The sequence below is a fragment of the Scardinius erythrophthalmus genome, assembly GCF_964197995.2.
Source record: "Scardinius erythrophthalmus genome assembly, chromosome: 18".
Lineage (NCBI taxonomy): Eukaryota > Metazoa > Chordata > Actinopteri > Cypriniformes > Leuciscidae > Scardinius > Scardinius erythrophthalmus.
In genome coordinates this window covers 33,714,830-33,736,710 of record NC_138238.1, presented here as the reverse complement: position 1 = coordinate 33,736,710, position 21,881 = coordinate 33,714,830, and the positions used below count along the sequence as shown (strand labels likewise).

Sequence of the window (21,881 nt, the reverse complement as noted above, 5' to 3'; positions counted from 1 at the left end):
CTAGGAATCCGCATTGAGGATTGTATAAAAGTCTAATTTTAACACAGGCCACAACTAATTTCAGAGTAAATATAATATAATATAATATAATATAATATAATATAATATAATATAATATAATATAATATAATATAATATAATATAATATAATATAATATAATATAATATAATTTTGTTGCAGTAAAAGTTATAAACAATATTTAAACAAAATAAATTTACTTTACTTTAGAAAACTGCATTAAAATAAGACAAGATCATTGTTATTTTCCTCTTTGCAGATCGTTTTTCTTGTTTATGCTTACAGAAAAAAAACTATTTGAAAATGAGGTAAGACATTCAGTATGAGTAAAATACTTAAGTACTGTTAAAATCAGATACTCTAAGACTTTTACTCAAGTGGTATTGGGATTGGTGTCTTGTAACGGTTACACTTTATTTCATTGGTCCACTTTAGACCATCTACTAACTATAAGTAACTTTGCAACTACATGTCAACTAACTCTAATTAGAGAATTAGTAGACTGTAGTAGACTGTTAGGTTAGGGTTAACATAATACGATGTAGTTACAAAGTTTATTATAGTCAGTAGAATGTCTGTTGAGGGACCATCAAAATTCAGTGTTAGCAGATATGAAGCAGACACTCTACTAATATTCTAATGACTGGTAGCTGGCATGTAGTCGCAAAGGTAATGTAATGGAGTCATTTTCACTGTAAGGTATCACTCTTTGCTTGTACTCTTGTACTCTTTGCACCTCTGCACAAGCCTTAGTCTGTGTGGTGGTCTTGTGGACAGGACAAATGCACCAATGTATTGAGCTGTCAGGCTCATGGTGCCATCCTGGTCCCCCGTAACACCGCAGCCCCCCTCCCATTGACTCCAATTGACTTCCTTTTTAGTTTTCTCACTACTACTGTCTCTATTAGAATTGTAATAAAAGTATATATATATATATATATATATATATATATATATATATATATATATATATATATATTTTTTTTTTTTTTTTTTTTATATTTTACACTCCTTTTTCTCACATAACTCAACCTAATTTTAAGGATGATCAAAGTTTGTCAGAAAAACAAGTAAAAAATACTGATTAAGGGGCTGTTCATTACGGCCGCGCCACTTTCTCCACCTTTCAAAAGTGATCGGGAGCCTGTAGCTGAGCAATCAGTAGCCGCGGTTTCCATGAAGACGAGGAAGTTTCAGCAATGCATAAATTGATTTCCAGCCCTTGCATTAGCTCTGCAACTAGATATATTTATGGGGATGAGTAAAAAACCCTGCCCTGTACAGCTATATAATCAGCTGTTCATCCATTTTGTCTGAGCTTTCAATGTTGTCACGGAAAGGGTGAAGCTGGTTCTTGTCACACGACAAGATGCCACAATGCTTGATTTTTTTTTTTTTTTGGAAAAGACTGAGATTTTTTCATCTCACTGTGGCGTAGATGTCACGGCATCGCTCTATATGCGAACCCGCTTGTCACGTGTCTACATTTAAAATTTTGAGTGTGCAAAAGACGAGACTTGTGAACTGGTGGAAAAGTATATAAAAGATATGTTCTCTTTTTGTATGACAATATCATCCTATACAAGACAAAAAAAAAGTGTATTTTTATAGATGCTGTATGTGTAAATGCATCTGATAAGACAGAACCATTGTGTTGGGTCTAGGGTCAGGAATCGGATACTTGTCATAAAATTAATATTTCTATTCCTTATTGATTCCTTTGTGAGCATTTCAATATAACTTTTAACAATTCAAGCACGAGATGACTCACATGCTATTTTAAGTGCTGCACATGCATATTGCGCGCTCACAATTTTTTTTTATTTTAAACCATTCAAGCGCAGGACGACTCACACACATCCAAATTAGGAACCAATAAGAATCGGAATCGATAAGCAGAATCGCAATTGGAATCGGAATCGTTAAAATTCAATCGATACCCAACCCTAGGGGTCATGCATGAAAATGTCCAGAAAAGCTTCAATCCCGTCTGAATTTGAACCATTATGATGAGTGTTTCTAAACTCACCAGTCAGTTAGTTTTACTCTGACAGCATCAGGCAGTGCAGCAATTTCATCTAAATCAATCTGTGGGACGCATAAAAATGATTGATGGGCCAGTTATGGCCTGTAGGTAGCAAGTTGACAAGCCCTGTATTAAGAAAAGATTGTTATGCACTTACACTGAATTTAGTGTTGGGCTCCTCATTCAGATTGACCCTGGTGAGAACATTGCCTGAGTTCTCCTCCACGTCGAAGATACTAGTGCTGTAAGAAAAATGCTCCAAATCCACTTTATAGTGAACTCGACTGGCCGATGTACCCTGAAAGATAAAAATAAATAAATAAATAAATAAATAAATAAAACAAAGCCATTGTTTGTTCCAATTATATCAGTATTTTGTATTAAAGGGATAGTTCACCCAAAAATGAAAATTCCTTCATTAATTACTCACCCACCCTCATGTAGTTCCAGACACGCAAGACTTTGGAACCCAATATTCGGAACACAAATGAAGATCTTTTTGATCAAATCTGAGAGCTTTCTGTCCCTCCATTGACTGCTACGCAACTACCACTTTGAAGCTTCAAAAAGTTCATAAAGAGATTGTAAAACTAATCTATATGATTCAAGTGGTTTAGTCCAAATTTTCTGAAGAGACTCAATCGCTTTATATGATGAACAGATTGAATTTAGTTTGAGTTTATTAATATAAACATTCATTAAAACACACATCAGTTGTGGTAAACGGAAGCTTAAGTGTGTTCGCTTTACATGTGAGAGCCAATGAGGGTCATTCTTGGGTTCCGCAAGAGGTTTGTTCTCACTCGTCAAGAAAGTGAGGTTGAGCTTCTGTTTATGTTCGGGATCAATGTTTATATGTGAATAAATTCAGTCTGTTCATCATATAAAGCGATTGAGTCGCTTCGGAAAATTTGGACTAAACTGTTCAATTCATATGGATTAGTTTTACGATCTCTTTATGACGTTTTTGAAGCGTCAAAGTGGTAGTTGTCAACAGAGGGACAGAAATCTCTCAGATTTCATCAAAAAGATCTTCATTTGTGTTCCGAAGATGAACGAAAGTCTCACGGGTTTGGAACGACATGAGGGTGAGCAATTAATGACAGAATTGGCATTTTTGAGTGAACTATCCCTTTAATATTAAAATACAAAATAAAAAGGTTTTCAAAAGAGAGAATGTGGTAATTATAGAGAAGAATTGAGCATCGTACACTAAACAACTAAGGGTCACATACTACAAAACTTGCAAGTCATTTCGAACACAACTCAAGGAAACATGTGCCTTGTTGCTAGGAAACACAAGACAAATGAAAAATTGTTCTAAAATTGGCTCAAAATTTCATACATGTTTGATATCCTCCAATTGGACAGAATCATAGTACAGATATCTAGTACGCTTTTCTGTGAAATCTGTCCAATCTGACCGGCCAAAATCTGCCGACCAAGTTCAGACTGCAAATCTGGGCAAAAGTCATATACTGTATTCTAGCTTTTAGAGCTATAAATCAAGATACAAGACACAAACTCTAATAGGTGTAAAGCATGTTTAAACCAAAATCTTTCAAGCAATGGTCAAAGTAAATTCTTTTGCAGAGCGCTCTTAGCAGGATTCAAATAAATCTGACAAACTCAATTTGTTCATTTGATTCTGTTCTTCTAAAGTCACGTATCCCGCTGTGAGTTTCATAAGTCTGTGAGAGTCAATGTGTAGAGTTGGCCTGGGGACAAAAGGGTTTTGTAACCCGCTGAGATGGAGATAATTACGAGGGTGATGCCGGGTGAGAAATGGAGCCAGCGGGTGGGCCTGTCCTCGCGAGAACGTGCTGAAAAACCCATCCATCCACCCACGGGTGGGGACAGCACCACACGTAGTGCCAGTCGGGGCATGTGTTTGCTGTGAAATCAGACTATAAATGATATTTCAGCTCACTCCTGTGTCTTCAGGGCGTATGGAGAGGACTGGGGTCATGGGGCTTCTTATGCCACACTGTGTTTTATCATACATTACATTTCATCGCTGCTCTTTTAAAATCCTGATGAGTTTGATTAACGTCACTCTCATTTCTTGACCTCAAATGTGACCGAAATTCTTTTTTTTTTTTTCAATGAAATGAATGTACTATATTTTAGTTTGATAATATTTTTTTATTTAATATTTTGTATTTTTAGGGGATTTTATGATACTAAATTATATTTACACTGTATTTAAAATCCATTTATTCACTTTCTGAGCATAGACCTGCTGAAAATAAAAATTTCCACCTTAAACTGTCATAAATCTTGAACGCTGTAGAGCACAGACTTAAGTTTGATCTCTTTTCAAAGACACCACTTGGCAGATTATTGCTGAAGTGAAAAAAGTAAAAAAATAAAAAATAATAATTTAATATAAAAATGATTTTGCGTTTATTGTTATTAGAAATGCACAAAATACTATTTAAAATTTTTAAATGAAATACTTTATACATTTTCAAAGACTACAAGTCATAGCCATAAATATAAACAAGTTTTGTTCCAAATTTGAGCTTGATATCTCAAAAAATGAGCTTTCAGTAAAATTTTGTTTGGCCGCAGTACCAAAGGTTTTCACTATGATATTCGTCTCCCATTCATTTCCAATGCAGTCATTTTTGACCGCAAGAAGCACAAGAGTGACACTTTTTTTCAGGACCATTTAGCCTTTTTAAATTATGTCCATGAATTTTTTTTTTTTTTTTTTTTTTTTAGTGTGTGTGTGTGTGTGTGTGTGTGTGTTAACATAAGTGCCAAAACCTTTACCAAGGTTTGTACCATTCCGATCAAGTAAACATAAAATGTTTCGGTAAAAACTGACCGAAGAGCACCAGAAGGTTAATATTTGATGTCTTTTTAATTTGATGAGACTCTATAATTGCAGATATGATTGCATCGTGCCCAGAAAAAGTCAGAGCTTCTTCTCTTTTTTCCACAAGGTATTAAGGAAGGCGTGGATAAGACAGCGCTCAGGTTTAATTCTTATTTATTTCTGTGTGTGTGAGGATGGCTAATGAATAAAACACGCAGATGGGCATGAGAACACATCAGATGCCAGTATGAAGTGCCATCTGACAGATGCTCAGAGAATAGAGAAAAGGAGAGAGTTGCCAGAAACACATTGATAGACAGCAAAACAAACCCAGTCACCGGTCACCCTTCAGCCCGCTGAAGAGATGTCGTAAATAAGAGCTGCTGTTTGCGAAAAACAAAATCATTATGTTCCAGTACAAAATAACCCTTGAAAATGATGTTGCTTAGTGGATTTTTATTTTCTTTTTGTGTGTGTATTTAATTTGCCAAGAGAATATGCAAAAGTCCATGAACAAGATTGAAGTAATTTACGGAAGAAGCACTGCTTTGGATGTGATGATTTCTGCCTGAATATCTGCAAAAGGCTCTATCAGCCGTGTTTTAACAGGCTGGGAAGTAATATGCTGTCAAATTAGCTTTAAAACATTTGCTCACTCAAAGATCACCATGTAAAATATTGATAGTGCTATTGTTAATTGCTTAATGTGCAAGAGGATAACAAGGTGCTTCACATGAGGTCAAATACAGTATGCCAAATTATAACTCAATGAGAGTCCCTGAGATGCTATCTGAATGTTTTTTTTTTAGGAAACAAACTATATGGTTGAATTATGGATAGGGCCAGTACTATAGTGCCTCAGACTGGCCAGAGGCCTCCAAAGCCTCTGGGTGCACAGCCCGAGAAAACTGAACCAGTGCCTTTGGCTCATAAACTGCAGGCTAACCATTAGGGCCCCTCAGGCTCCTAAAATATATAGTGCAAGCCTTTACAGCATAAGCTGACCACTAGGGCTCCGGGGACCCTGAATGTATACAGTGCGAGCTGATTGCTATGGATTCTGGGGCAATGGGTCCTTTTGTGTATGTAGTGCAAGCAGTCACTAAGGCTCCTGAGCCTCTCAGAATATTCAGTGTGAGCTGACCAATAGGGCTCAAGGGACCCGGGCCTCTTCTGCCTTTACAACTTGAGCTGATCACTAGGGCTCTAGGGCCCCTGGAACTAACTCAATCACCGTCTGCTACAGAAGACCTCAGGGACAAGGGGCACACAAATATACCTGTATCTGGACCAATGTAGCGCTAACACAGGAACAAATCCAGACTCACACTATCACAACAGTGACAAACACAAACACGATTGAGCAGTACATATTCCCCGAGGCTAATGAAGAGGCTCACAATTAAAATGGTCCACAACAACACGTGACTAGAACAAATCAGTCATATTAATGGGGAAATGTCTTTCAATCTTGGATGCATTACTTCATACCACTTCAGTGAATGATTACCACACAAGCTGTTTATAGGATTTTGTTAATTGTGCAGCACATCGAAAACATTATTAGGCAAGATGGTAAATTAGAATACTAATTGAACTCTTGATACAGAAAGCCCAGTAGACTGTCATTACCCTGCCCTCATTAAGAAATGCAACTTTTTAATGATATCAACATTTCTGGATGCGTAACGAGTAATCACGGGTAGCCTAAGCCTCCAATTACAGAGAGAAAAAAAAAAAAAGAAAAAAAAAGCGAACAGTTTAAAGAGGGACAAGAACACTTTCTGATACAAAGTCTTGGGAACTTTTTGCTCAGGTTTTTAATTCTGCTGCTCCAATCCGATCAAGCATCAGTTTGACCACACATTAAACATGAAATGATTTTCTCATTTTCTGACCAATGAATTTCACTGATTTTCCCAAGACTTTTCAATGACTTTTCCATTAGTTTGTGATGAGGATTCTATAATAATCCCTAAAACAAGCCAAGAAATACTTTAGAACAGAGAGTGACTGGAAACACTGATGTTGTCTACAAATTTCAACAAAAAGTTCTACAATTATTTTTTTCAAGAGTTTTCCAGGCCTGTAAATCACATTTATGACAATGAAAATCCTGCAAATAACAACTCAAAAGTCACAATTCGTTGTTTGTTACTGAGAGTGTGCATAAAACAAGGTGACAACCTGTGAATCAGACTGAAAAGTGTACACTCTTAAAAATAAAGGTTCTTTATTGGCATTTATGGTTCCATGAAGAACCTTTAACATTCATGGAAACTTTCCATTCCACAAAAAGGTTCTTTATAGTGGAAAGGGGTTCTTAAGATTTTTAGAATGTTCTTCACACTAAAGGGAGACAAAGTGGTTATTTCAAGAACTGTTGACGGAAAGGTTCTTTGGGGAACAGAAAATGGTTCATTTATGGCAAAAACACCAATTTGAAACCTTTATTTTTAAGAGTGTACATTAAGTTGCATTAAATCTGCGCTATAGTCAAAAGCAGGTTAAAATGGTCTGCAACAACTCAAGAGGGTTGAATACCAGAAGTTGCAGCTCAAATGACTACTTGCAAGCAGCAAAGAATATTCTAAAAATAAAACCCATTACAAGTGAAAAGAGATTCAAAACCGAGCCCTGTATTCCTTAGCACTGCTTTCCTGCCAAAATTGACCCATTGAAATGTCATTTATGGCAGGAACTGAGAGGTTGTAGTTTCTAGACTCTGACTCGTGCAAAAAATAAATAGATAACTGACATTCAACAACCACCATTTGCAACAAAATGCTCCAGCTCTTATGAGTGATAACAGCTTTCTGCATGATCAGATACAGTGAAGAAGATAAGTATCCCTCAGTTTCAAAGACAGATAAACAGTGTCGCTTACACATATTTACATTGCTCCTGTAAATGCAATGAGCTGACATTTTGTACAGTGCCATTTATCAGAACGCTCACTAATAAAGTCCTTGTGTATCGCTCAAGTTGACGTCGGAGTCAGAAATTCAATTTCGGTTTAGCGCCACAACAGATGTATGCTCACATAATTATTTGTTCAAATCACTCATGTAGTCCCAGTGTTAAGTAGTTAACAGAAGCAGCGATGCTACTAACCTAACTTCATTTTTGTTCAGTAGTGTGACAGCAGTAAATGCAACATCTGTGTTTTAATGTCACATTAAATATATATATATATCAGTGACGTGCGGTGATGTCTTAAAGAGGCTAGGCACTGAGTTATGAAAGCCAGATTACCTGATTTATTGTTTAGGCTAATAATACATAATAACAGTAAACGTTACACACAAGCGCGGCATATCAAGAAATGTACAAATCAGGATGTATCTCTCTCTCTCTCTGTCACACACACACACGTCTCACACACACACACACACACACACACACACACACACACATACACGCACGTCACACACACACACAAGCGCAGCACACAGGCACACACCGGTAACAGTAGTTTATGTCCACTCCAGCATTAGAATGCAACCATTATTAATCCTTATTGTTGCACAACGGCCAAAAGTAAAAGTAAAATCACACACTGCTCAATTGAATATGAAGGCAAATGGCTTGCATTAATTCAACCATATTTATCAATTCAATATTAAGCCCAAAATAGTTTTTGACTCACCAATCGGTAGATTATTTGTAGCCTACATAAAATTCATCCGCCGCCCTTTCCTCGTGAAGACGTCGATCACAGCTTTGTAAAACTCGTCTTTACGGGCCTTCAGTTTGCAAAGTCTCTGGTTCTCAATTTAAAACATTAAACTCTGTGATGACGGCCTTTTAACTCCGGTGCTGTCATTTTGGCTTTGAATTTGGCGCGGGGATTAGGCATGTAGGCTAGCTGTGGTGTAACGTTAATGACGTTAGCTGCGCAAATGTCCAGTAATATCTCGATTTTAATTGGTCCATGTCTGATATGTTACGGAGATGTTACGGGCATACCATATTTACGTCCAAAGGCACAGCAGAGTTGTGCTTTTTTACGTACATGTTAAAGAATACAGGATCGAAGTGCGCATGCGCAACATGGGTTTTTCGCTTGCCGTCTGCAATGAATGGACAGTAAAAGCACTGCTTATTCTACGATTTGTTTTTTATTTGATTATGCGTAACTGCTACATTTGTCATCATAACACACATATTGCATATATAAATCACAAGAATAAACAGTAAAAATACAAATACAAGTTTATTATTTAATAAACAATTTTATTTTTGAATTTTGGCAGGGTAGGCAGTGCCTAGTTTGCCTACCCAGACCGCACGTCACTGATATATATATATATATATATATATATATATATATATATAAGAGCAATGTCGTTGCTCTCAAGCAACTATGCCAAAAAAAAAAAAAACCTTTTCTGTACCGAATCATTTGGATTAGTGTTAATTTAACGAAATCTACAGTATGACGAAAAATTTTCATCATTGACTAAAGCTAGGAACACACTGTACAATTTATACCAGTCCTTTATGATTATTGTTTGTCAGACTGTACGAACATGATCCTTGCTGTAAGCCTTTTCACACTGTAAGATCTACGTTTTTTTCATCAATCAATGACACGTTTCGTTGACAAAAAAAGCGACTAAATTGTAGTTACAAAATAAAAACTTTACCAAAATCTCTCTCATTGTTTTTGTCGGAGACAAAATATTACAGCTTTCAGGTTTGTGGTTGCTAGATGTCAAGATTTGAAATCCCCCAATCAGAGCTTTTCTCTTTTCTCTATTTATTTTTTTATATATACTGTATATATAATCTGGCAAACATGTGTGCTCTCTCTACACTGTGGAAGATGATCTGACACGATTTTAGTCTGAAAAGAAAGTTCAGTGATCTCCACTGGGATATTCTACTCAAATGAAAGTGTCATATAGCAAGTCTGTGCTCAAAACAACTGTAACTAGATGTACCGCATCGCGGTACAAAATATGACCGCCGCTCAGGCCTGCACTGGCTTTCCACAAAAATAAATGACGTGGAGTAATTTGGCTGTATTGCGTGTTTATGTATATACCTAAAAAAAGTAATAGTATGTGCATGTCTGTCTGTGTGTGTGTGTGTGTGTGTGTGTGTGTGTATGTGTGTGTGTGTTTGTATGTGTGTGTCTGTGTGTGTGTGTGTGTGTGTGTGTCTGTGCGTGTATGTATGTGTGCGTACATGTGTGCACGTGTGTGTTTGTGTGTGTGTGTCTGTGCATGTGGATTTGTATGTGTGTGTATGGGTGTGTGTCTGTGCGTGTGGATGTCAGTGTGTGTGCATGCTTGCGTTTCTTTGTATTCCTGCATGTGTGTGTGTGACAGTATCATCCTAAACCAGCAACCCTTCGCTCAACAGCACCATCTACAGGCCGATGAGTGTACAGTCACTAAGGGCCCTATCTTGCACCCAGCGCAATTGACTTTGTACACCGACGCATGTATCATTCCTATTTTGCACCCGCGCAAAGCGCGCTTTTCCCTCCACAGAAGCACGTCGCTAAACTAGGGAATGAACTTGCGCTCCCTGGGCGGTTCAGCGCAAAAAAGGAGGCGTGTTCCGGCGCAAACGTTCCTTCATGCTATTTTGCAGGTTTAGAAAACAATTGCGCCACTAACCAGGAAAAAATAGTTTAAAGTCAGTGGCGCATTGCGCATGTTATTCATGTGCTATTTTAAGGGCGCATGCTTGGCCATAATCAATGTAGCGTGTGCACAACGCGCATACACTTTGATTGTCTCATCTACACAGAAGCAGCAGTTTTCATTTTTGCAAATCATACATTATTACGATAGATAGATAGATAGATAGATAGATAGATAGATAGATAGATAGATAGTTAGATAATTTATTATAAAAGCATACATCTAACTTACACATTTACCCAAATTATCATACGCCTTTTTAACCGAAGTTAATTTGGGTGGGTTTCTCCTTCCCCAACGTCCCTGACGAGAGCGTTGCTCTCCTCGGATGTGAAACGCTCCTGGCGCGCGCCTGGCAAATCCGCTGTTATAATAGGAATCCGCTTTAGAACAAGTGCGCCTGCTCTTAAAGGGAATGTGAGATGACGCTCTGATTGGTTTATTTCACGTTACGCCCAAACCACACCTATGAATAACGAAGCTACTTCAGACCAACCCATTTTAGATTTGCGCCTGGCGCAAGAGTCATTTATCCCGCCGGGAAAATAGCAACAGCGCCAAGACCCGCCCACAAAGTTACTTGCGCTTTGCGCTTTGACACTTGCGTTTCAGATCGTTAAAATAGGGCCCTCAATGTGCACATAAATGAATTTATTTTATACCCCCCCATGGATGAAATTCTACAAAACTTAGCAGAGGATACCCCCAGAGGATGTCAAGTTAATCATACACATGAAATATGGTGCAGTTCTGAACATCTCCACTGAAGATAGGGGCGATTAAAGCAGAATAATATTGCATTTTCATTTTTTATGGGAGGGGCGCAAATCACAAATGAGTGATTATGGGCTAGGTTGATGTGGGCCCTTAAGAGCAACATACCATAAAAATTTCTTCATCCTCGTTGCCACGGTTCAGGTAGTTATTTAGGAAAAACTGCATTTTTTTGGGTTTGGGGGGGCCCAGCGCGGGGGGGGGGGGGAGTGGCCCCCGGGGACCAAACGAAATTTTTCCGTAGAAGTCTAGTGGGGCTACATGCCCACCAAATTTCATGTTCCCCGGTGCTTCGGTGTCCCTGGTATCGTTGACGAAAAATTTACGGGGGCCCCAGCTCAGGGGGGGAAGTGGCCCCCGGGGACCAAACGAAATTTTTCTGTAAAAGTCTAGTAGACCAACATACCATAAAAATTTCTTCATCCTCGGTGCCACGGTTCAGGTAGTTATTTAGGAAAAACTGCATTTTTTTGGGTTTGGGGGGGCCCAGCGCGGGGGGGGAGTGGCCCCCGGGGACCAAACGAAATTTTTCCTTAGAAGTCTAGTGGGGCTACATGCCCACCAAATTTCATGTTCCCCGGTGCTTCAGTGTCCCTGGTATCGTTGACAAAAAATTTACGGGGGCCCCAGCGCGGGGGGGGGGAAAGTGGCCCCCGGGGACCAAACGAAATTTTTCCCTAAAAGTCTAGTAGACCAACATACCATAAAAATTTCTTCATCCTCGGTGCCACGGTTCAGGTAGTTATTTAGGAAAAACTGCATTTTTTGGGGTTTGGGGGGGCCCAGCGCGGGGGGGGGGGAGTGGCCCCCGGGGACCAAACGAAATTTTTCCTTAGAAGTCTAGTGGGGCTACATGCCCACCAAATTTCATGTTCCCCGGTGCTTCGGTGTCCCTGGTATCGTTGACGAAAAATTTACGGGGGCCCCAGCGCGGGGGGGGGGGGGGGGGAAGTGGCCCCCGGGGACCAAACGAAATTTTTCCCTAAAAGTCTAGTAGACCAACATACCATAAAAATTTCTTCATCCTCGGTGCCACGGTTCAGGTAGTTATTTAGGAAAAACTGCATTTTTTTTGGGTTTGGGGGGGCCCAGCGCGGGGGGGGGAGTGGCCCCCGGGGACCAAACTAAATTTTTCCTTAGAAGTCTAGTGGGGCTACATGCCCACCAAATTTCATGTTCCCCGGTGCTTCGGTGTCCCTGGTATCGTTGACGAAAAATTTACGGGGGCCCCAGCGCGGGGGGGAAGTGGCCCCCGGGGACCAAACGAAATTTTTCCCTAAAAGTCTAGTAGACCAACATACCATAAAAATTTCTTCATCCTCGGTGCCACGGTTCAGGTAGTTATTTAGGAAAAACTGCATTGTTTTGGGTTTGGGGGGGGGCCAGCGCGCGGGGGGGGGGGAGTGGCCCCCGGGGACCAAACGAAATTTTTCCTTAGAAGTCTAGTGGGGCTACATGCCCACCAAATTTCATGTTCCCCGGTGCTTCGGTGTCCCTGGTATCGTTGACGAAAAATTTACGGGGGCCCCAGCGCGGGGGGGGGAAGTGGCCCCCGGGGACCAAATGAAATTTTTCCGTAAAAGTCTAGTAGACCAACATACCATAAAAATTTTTTCATCCTCGGTGCCACGGTTCAGGTAGTTATTTAGGAAAAACTGCATTGTTTTGGGTTTGGGGGGGGCCAGCGCGGGGGGGGGGGGGGAGTGGCCCCCGGGGACCAAACGAAATTTTTCCTTAGAAGTCTAGTGGGGCTACATGCCCACCAAATTTCATGTTCCCCGGTGCTTCGGTGTCCCTGGTATCGTTGACGAAAAATTTATGGGGGCCCCAGCGCGGGGGGGGAAGTGGCCCCCGGGGACCAAATGAAATTTTTCCGTAAAAGTCTAGTAGACCAACATACCATAAAAAAATTTTCATCCTCGGTGCCACGGTTCAGGTAGTTATTTAGGAAAAACTGCATTTTTTGGGGTTTGGGGGGGCCCAGCGCGGGGGGGGGAGTGGCCCCCGGGGACCAAACAAAATTTTCCTTAGAAGTCTAGTGGGGCTACATGCCCACCAAATTTCATGTTCCCCGGTGCTTCGGTGTCCCTGGTATCGTTGACGAAAAATTTACGGGGGCCCCAGCGCGGGGGGGGGGAAGTGGCCCCCGGGGACCAAACGAAATTTTTCTGTAAAAGTCTAGTAGACCAACATACCATAAAAATTTCTTCATCCTCGGTGCCACGGTTCAGGTAGTTATTTAGGAAAAACTGCATTTTTTTGGGTTTGGGGGGGCCCAGCGCGGGGGGGGAGTGGCCCCCGGGGACCAAACGAAATTTTTCCTTAGAAGTCTAGTGGGGCTACATGCCCACCAAATTTCATGTTCCCCGGTGCTTCGGTGTCCCTGGTATCGTTGACGAAAAATTTACGGGGGCCCCAGCGCAGGGGGGGGGGGAAGTGGCCCCCGGGAACCAAACGAAATTTTTCTGTAAAAGTCTAATAGACCAACATACCATAAAAATTTCTTCATCCTCGGTGCCACGGTTCAGGTAGTTATTTAGGAAAAACTGCATTTTTTTGGGTTTGGGGGGGCCCAGCGCGGGGGGGGAGTGGCCCCCGGGGACCAAACGAAATTTTTCCTTAGAAGTCTAGTGGGGCTACATGCCCACCAAATTTCATGTTCCCCGGTTGCTTCGGTGTCCCTGGTATCGTTGACGAAAAATTTAGTGGGGCTACATGCCCACCAAATTTCATGTTCCCCGGTGCTTCGGTGTCCCTGGTATCGTTGACGAAAAATTTACGGGGGCCCCAGCGCGGGGGGGGGGGGGGAAGTGGCCCCCGGGGACCAAATGAAATTTTTCCGTAAAAGTCTAGTAGACCAACATACCATAAAAATTTCTTCATCCTCGGTGCCACGGTTCAGGTAGTTATTTAGGAAAAACTGCATTTTTTTGGGTTTGGGGGGGCCCAGCGCGGGGGGGGAGTGGCCCCCGGGGACCAAACGAAATTTTTCCTTAGAAGTCTAGTGGGGCTACATGCCCACCAAATTTCATGTTCCCCGGTGCTTCGGTGTCCCTGGTATCGTTGACGAAAAATTTAGTGGGGCTACATGCCCACCAAATTTCATGTTCCCCGGTGCTTCGGTGTCCCTGGTATCGTTGACGAAAAATTTACGGGGGCCCCAGCGCGGGGGGGGGGGGGAAGTGGCCCCCGGGGACCAAATGAAATTTTTCCGTAAAAGTCTAGTAGACCAACATACCATAAAAATTTCTTCATCCTCGGTGCCACGGTTCAGGTAGTTATTTAGGAAAAACTGCATTTTTTGGGGTTTGGGGGGGCCCAGCGCGGGGGGGGGGGGAGTGGCCCCCGGGGACCAAACTAAATTTTTCCTTAGAAGTCTAGTGGGGCTACATGCCCACCAAATTTCATGTTCCCCGGTGCTTCGGTGTCCCTGGTATCGTTGACGAAAAATTTACGGGGGCCCCAGCGCGGGGGGGGAAGTGGCCCCCGGGGACCAAACAAAATTTTTCTGTAAAAGTCTAGTAGACCAACATACCATAAAAATTTCTTCATCCTCGGTGCCACGGTTCAGGTAGTTATTTAGGAAAAACTGCATTTTTTTGGGTTTGGGGGGGCCCAGCGCGGGGGGGGAGTGGCCCCCGGGGACCAAACGAAATTTTTCCTTAGAAGTCTAGTGGGGCTACATGCCCACCAAATTTCATGTTCCCCGGTGCTTCGGTGTCCCTGGTATCGTTGACGAAAAATTTACGGGGGCCCCAGCGCGGGGGGGGGGGGGGGGTGGCTTAAGTGGCCCCCGGGGACCAAACGAAATTTTTCTGTAAAAGTCTAATAGACCAACATACCATAAAAATTTCTTCATCCTCGGTGCCACGGTTCAGGTAGTTATTTAGGAAAAACTGCATTTTTTTGGGTTTGGGGGGGCCCAGCGCGGGGGGGGAGTGGCCCCCGGGGACCAAACGAAATTTTTCCTTAGAAGTCTAGTGGGGCTACATGCCCACCAAATTTCATGTTCCCCGGTGCTTCGGTGTCCCTGGTATCGTTGACGAAAAATTTACGGGGGCCCCAGCGCGGGGGGGGGAAGTGGCCCCCGGGGACCAAACGAAATTTTTCTGTAAAAGTCTAGTAGACCAACATACCATAAAAATTTCTTCATCCTCGGTGCCACGGTTCAGGTAGTTATTTAGGAAAAACTGCATTGTTTTGGGTTTGGGGGGGCCCAGCGCGGGGGGGGGGAGTGGCCCCCGGGGACCAAACAAAATTTTTCCTTAGAAGTCTAGTGGGGCTACATGCCCACCAAATTTCATGTTCCCCGGTGCTTCGGTGTCCCTGGTATCGTTGACGAAAAATTTACGGGGGCCCCAGCGCGGGGGGGGGGGGGGGGGGGGTGGGGGGGGAGTGGCCCCCGGGGACCAAATGAAATTTTTCCGTAAAAGTCTAGTAGACCAACATACCATAAAAATTTCTTCATCCTCGGTGCCACGGTTCAGGTAGTTATTTAGGAAAAACTGCATTTTTTGGGGTTTGGGGGGGCCCGGCGCGGGGGGGGGGAGTGGCCCCCGGGGACCAAACTAAATTTTTCCTTAGAAGTCTAGTGGGGCTACATGCCCACCCAATTTCATGTTCCCCGGTGCTTCGGTGTCCCTGGTATCGTTGACGCAAAATTTAAGGGGGCCCCAGCGCGGGGGGGGAAGTGGCCCCCGGGGACCAAACAAAATTTTTCTGTAAAAGTCTAGTAGACCAACATACCATAAAAATTTCTTCATCCTCGGTGCCACGGTTCAGGTAGTTATTTAGGAAAAACTGCATTTTTTTGGGTTTGGGGGGGCCCAGCGCGGGGGGGGAGTGGCCCCCGGGGACCAAACGAAATTTTTCCTTAGAAGTCTAGTGGGGCTACATGCCCACCAAATTTCATGTTCCCCGGTGCTTCGGTGTCCCTGGTATCGTTGACGAAAAATTTACGGGGGCCCCAGCGCGGGGGGGGGGGGGGGTGGCTTAAGTGGCCCCCGGGGACCAAACGAAATTTTTCTGTAAAAGTCTAATAGACCAACATACCATAAAAATTTCTTCATCCTCGGTGCCACGGTTCAGGTAGTTATTTAGGAAAAACTGCATTTTTTTGGGTTTGGGGGGGCCCAGCGCGGGGGGGGAGTGGCCCCCGGGGACCAAACGAAATTTTTCCTTAGAAGTCTAGTGGGGCTACATGCCCACCAAATTTCATGTTCCCCGGTGCTTCGGTGTCCCTGGTATCGTTGACGAAAAATTTACGGGGGCCCCAGCGCGGGGGGGGGAAGTGGCCCCCGGGGACCAAACGAAATTTTTCTGTAAAAGTCTAGTAGACCAACATACCATAAAAATTTCTTCATCCTCGGTGCCACGGTTCAGGTAGTTATTTAGGAAAAACTGCATTGTTTTGGGTTTGGGGGGGCCCAGCGCGGGGGGGGGGAGTGGCCCCCGGGGACCAAACAAAATTTTTCCTTAGAAGTCTAGTGGGGCTACATGCCCACCAAATTTCATGTTCCCCGGTGCTTCGGTGTCCCTGGTATCGTTGACGAAAAATTTACGGGGGCCCCAGCGCGGGGGGGGGGGGGGGGTGGGGGGGGAGTGGCCCCCGGGGACCAAATGAAATTTTTCCGTAAAAGTCTAGTAGACCAACATACCATAAAAATTTCTTCATCCTCGGTGCCACGGTTCAGGTAGTTATTTAGGAAAAACTGCATTTTTTGGGGTTTGGGGGGGCCCGGCGCGGGGGGGGGGAGTGGCCCCCGGGGACCAAACTAAATTTTTCCTTAGAAGTCTAGTGGGGCTACATGCCCACCCAATTTCATGTTCCCCGGTGCTTCGGTGTCCCTGGTATCGTTGACGAAAAATTTAAGGGGGCCCCAGCGCGGGGGGGGAAGTGGCCCCCGGGGACCAAACAAAATTTTTCTGTAAAAGTCTAGTAGACCAACATACCATAAAAATTTCTTCATCCTCGGTGCCACGGTTCAGGTAGTTATTTAGGAAAAACTGCATTTTTTTGGGTTTGGGGGGGCCCAGCGCGGGGGGGGAGTGGCCCCCGGGGACCAAACGAAATTTTTCCTTAGAAGTCTAGTGGGGCTACATGCCCACCAAATTTCATGTTCCTCGGTGCTTCGGTGTCCCTGGTATCGTTGACGAAAAATTTACGGGGGCCCCAGCGCGGGGGGGGAAGTGGCCCCCGGGGACCAAACGAAATTTTTCTGTAAAAGTCTAATAGACCAACATACCATAAAAATTTCTTCATCCTCGGTGCCACGGTTCAGGTAGTTATTTAGGAAAAACTGCATTTTTTTGGGTTTGGGGGGGCCCAGCGCGGGGGGGGAGTGGCCCCCGGGGACCAAACTAAATTTTTCCTTAGAAGTCTAGTGGGGCTACATGCCCACCAAATTTCATGTTCCCCGGTGCTTCGGTGTCCCTGGTATCGTTGACGAAAAATTTACGGGGGCCCCAGCGCGGGGGGGGGAAGTGGCCCCCGGGGACCACACGAAATTTTTCTGTAAAAGTCTAGTAGACCAACATACCATAAAAATTTCTTCATCCTCGGTGCCACGGTTCAGGTAGTTATTTAGGAAAAACTGCATTGTTTTGGGTTTGGGGGGGCCCAGCGCGGGGGGGGGGAGTGGCCCCCGGGGACCAAACGAAATTTTTCCTTAGAAGTCTAGTGGGGCTACATGCCCACCAAATTTCATGTTCCCCGGTGCTTCGGTGTCCCTGGTATCGTTGACGAAAAATTTACGGGGGCCCCAGCGCGGGGGGGGGGGGGGGGGGGGGAGTGGCCCCCGGGGACCAAATGAAATTTTTCCGTAAAAGTCTAGTAGACCAACATACCATAAAAATTTCTTCATCCTCGGTGCCACGGTTCAGGTAGTTATTTAGGAAAAACTGCATTTTTTGGGGTTTGGGGGGGCCCGGCGCGGGGGGGGGGGAGTGGCCCCCGGGGACCAAACTAAATTTTTCCTTAGAAGTCTAGTGGGGCTACATGCCCACCCAATTTCATGTTCCCCGGTGCTTCGGTGTCCCTGGTATCGTTGACGAAAAATTTAAGGGGGCCCCAGCGCGGGGGGGGAAGTGGCCCCCGGGGACCAAACAAAATTTTTCTGTAAAAGTCTAGTAGACCAACATACCATAAAAATTTCTTCATCCTCGGTGCCACGGTTCAGGTAGTTATTTAGGAAAAACTGCATTTTTTTGGGTTTGGGGGGGCCCAGCGCGGGGGGGGAGTGGCCCCCGGGGACCAAACGAAATTTTTCCTTAGAAGTCTAGTGGGGCTACATGCCCACCAAATTTCATGTTCCTCGGTGCTTCGGTGTCCCTGGTATCGTTGACGAAAAATTTACGGGGGCCCCAGCGCGGGGGGGGGAAGTGGCCCCCGGGGACCAAACGAAATTTTTCTGTAAAAGTCTAGTAGACCAACATACCATAAAAATTTCTTCATCCTCGGTGCCACGGTTCAGGTAGTTATTTAGGAAAAACTGCATTTTTTGGGTTTGGGGGGGCCCAGCGCGGGGGGGGAGTGGCCCCCGGGGACCAAACGAAATTTTTCCTTAGAAGTCTAGTGGGGCTACATGCCCACCAAATTTCATGTTCCCAGGTGCTTCGGTGTCCCTGGTATCGTTGACGAAAAATTTACAGGGGCCCCAGCGCGGGGGGGGGGAAGTGGCCCCCGGGGACCAAATGAAATTTTTCCGTAAAAGTCTAGTAGACCAACATACCATAAAAATTTCTTCATCCTCGGTGCCACGGTTCAGGTAGTTATTTAGGAAAAACTGCATTTTTTGGGGTTTGGGGGGCCCAGCGCGGGGGGGGGAGTGGCCCCCGGGGACCAAACGAAATTTTTCCTTAGAAGTCTAGTGGGGCTACATGCTCACCAAATTTCATGTTCCCCGGTGTTTCGGTGTCCCTGGTATCGTTGACGAAAAATTCAGTAAGGTGACGGAAAAAAAAAAACAAAAAACTTTGACAATCCCTATATGACCGCTTTCGCTAGCTACGCTAGCGGCGGTCATAATAATCCAAACATGGATCTTAACTATATTGTTTGCGATTGTGGTTCCGGAATAAGGGCTTTTATGCAACCTCTGTGTAACAATGCAGTCTTTTTTGCTGTTGTTTTATTAGAAAAACATAAATGTCATTTGGAATTGTTGGAATTACTTTTAGGAATTTCACTGTTTTCATTTTTGTGAGAAGTTTCTTGTTTTACCAGTTTTCATAATGTAATGTGTGTGTTAATTTATACTACAAATAGCCAATAATAAACCAGGAAACTAGATGAGGTCAAATTAACCATGCATTTGACTTGACATTCTCTTGATTTGTGCTTATAGGTGAAAGTGCAATCATTCTGATTAAATGTAAAAATTAATTTCTCAAATGACAACAATCATTGCAATTATAATTTTGAGCAAACTAACCACGATAATCGATTTAACCATTATGCAGCATGACGATAATGTGACAAGTTTTCATTGACTAAAACTAGACTAAAATGCCCAGACATAGTTGAATAAAACTTATCTAAACAAAAACAGGACATGGTCTAAATTTAAAAATATATAGCTGACAACATTAATCTTGATGGTTTTAATGAACTGGATTGGTATTGTTATGCTGTTCCTGCTCTGTATTTAATGTGTTCATTTTTTTAATTTCAATAAATGATTAGCTTCAGTTTTTCATCAATTTGATCAAGTGTGGTTAGTTGTTCCAGTTTGATGTTATTAATTTAATTAATATCCATATTGTGTTTGTCATATCTATATATATATATTTTTTTTTATATATATATCAATAAATATTTTTATTTATAAAATAAATACAATAGAAAATGCAATATTTTCATTTTTCATTGTCTCCAGCTTGAAGTGCAGCTTCATTCTGTAATTATAAGCAGACAGCAGCTTACAGTAGTTTACAGTTCACCAATGAAAACAGAAATCTCTCCATTAACCTACTGTACACTCACCTAAAGGATTATTAGGAACACCTGTTCAATTTCTCATTAATGCAATTATCTAATCAACCAATCACATGGCAGTTGCTTCAATGCATTTAGGGGTGTGGTCCTGGTCAAGACAATCTCCTGAACTCCAAACTGAATGTCAGAATGGGAAAGAAAGGTGATTTACCACTCATCTCCACTACAAATAGGAAAAAGAGGCTACAATTTGCACGAGCTCACCAAAATTGGACAGTTGAAGACTGGAAAAATGTTGCCTGGTCTGATGAGTCTCGATTTCTGTCTCAACAGAATTCAGATGGTAGAGTCAGATCCCAAAAAATAAAACCCATCCTCTGATGGCTACTTCCAGCAGGATAACGCACCATGTCACAAAGCTCGAATCATTTCAAATTGGTTTCTTGAACATGACAATGAGTTCACTGTACTAAAATGGCCCCCACAGTCACCAGATCTCAACCCAATAGAGCATCTTTGGGATGTGGTGGAACGGGAGCTTCGTGCCCTGGATGTGCATCCCACAAATCTCCATCAACTGCAAGATGCTATCCTATCAATATGGGCCAACATTTCTAAAGAATGCTTTCAGCACCTTGTTGAATCAATGCCACGTAGAATTAAGGCAGTTCTGAAGGCGAAAGGGGGTCAAACACAGTATTAGTATGGTGTTCCTAATAATCCTTTAGGTGAGTGTATATCAGCAATGTACAATGTGACAATTGCTTAGTCTTACAGGGATGTGTTGAACTAGAAATCCCAAGCAGTGTTTTATACTGCAACTGATGACATGCAAGCAGGACTGTCAGGTTAAATTCAATTTCCAGTCACAGCTGGGACTGTTGGCCTGCTTTGGCCCTGACCAGTCTTGGCATGTGCGCTGAGTTATGGGCTGAATAGAGAAGCACAATTGATATTTTTAAGGTTGAGGTTTCTGGCAAGGTGAGGGCATAGAGAACCATTTCATCTGCAGACCTCCATGGATTGAAAAAGTAAGAAAACAGAAAGCACGAAAGAGCAAGAGATAGGGACAGAGTAAAGCCAAATTGACAACAAATTGAAGAAAGGTTGTTTGTGTGGTTGCTAAGTGGGATTTGCAAGTTATTAATATAAATGAATACAAATATACATAATGTAAGTAAGTAGGTAGTTTATTTCAGGAATATAATCGCAGAGATATTAGTTAGTTTACAATAACTACAAATTCTTTCTGTCATTATACATAATGAATAGTATATGATCATTTATTTTATCTCCCAATGCTATCAGTGTGTGCTGCTCAGTTCGACAAGAAGGGAGTGTCTGACTGACATGTAGAATATATATGTGACTTTTAGGGGTGAGCAAATCTGGAGAACAGGAAGCTAAATTGAATTTACCCTATAGCATGTCATCAGCTGCAGTATAAAACACTACTGGTTTCTGGTTCGCCAGATCCCTATAAGACTAACTGTACGTTCACACCGCCGCCGACTTGAGCTGCAAAGAAGCTCTGGCCGCCCAGTCAAGGACGCTTGTCAAAAAGTACGGGGAAGCTTGTTGACGCTTTGGCCGCTCTGACGTAGCAGCATTCTATGTTCGATCATGGGAGAAGAGAAGTGTCACAC

At 43.0% G+C, this 21,881-nt stretch overlaps 1 protein-coding gene across 4 annotated transcripts in view; it reads right to left on the bottom strand.

Moving 5' to 3' along the window:
* Positions 1 to 21,881, bottom strand: part of pcdh15b (protocadherin-related 15b) — a 235,274-nt gene that overhangs the window by 58,981 nt on the left and 154,412 nt on the right. For all 4 annotated transcript variants that reach the window (XM_081393091.1, XM_081393093.1, XM_081393092.1 and 1 more), the window contains one exon: positions 2,203 to 2,343. In XM_081393091.1, coding sequence (XP_081249217.1) covers positions 2,203 to 2,343 — 141 coding nt within the window. The remainder of the gene's footprint in view (positions 1 to 2,202; positions 2,344 to 21,881) is intronic.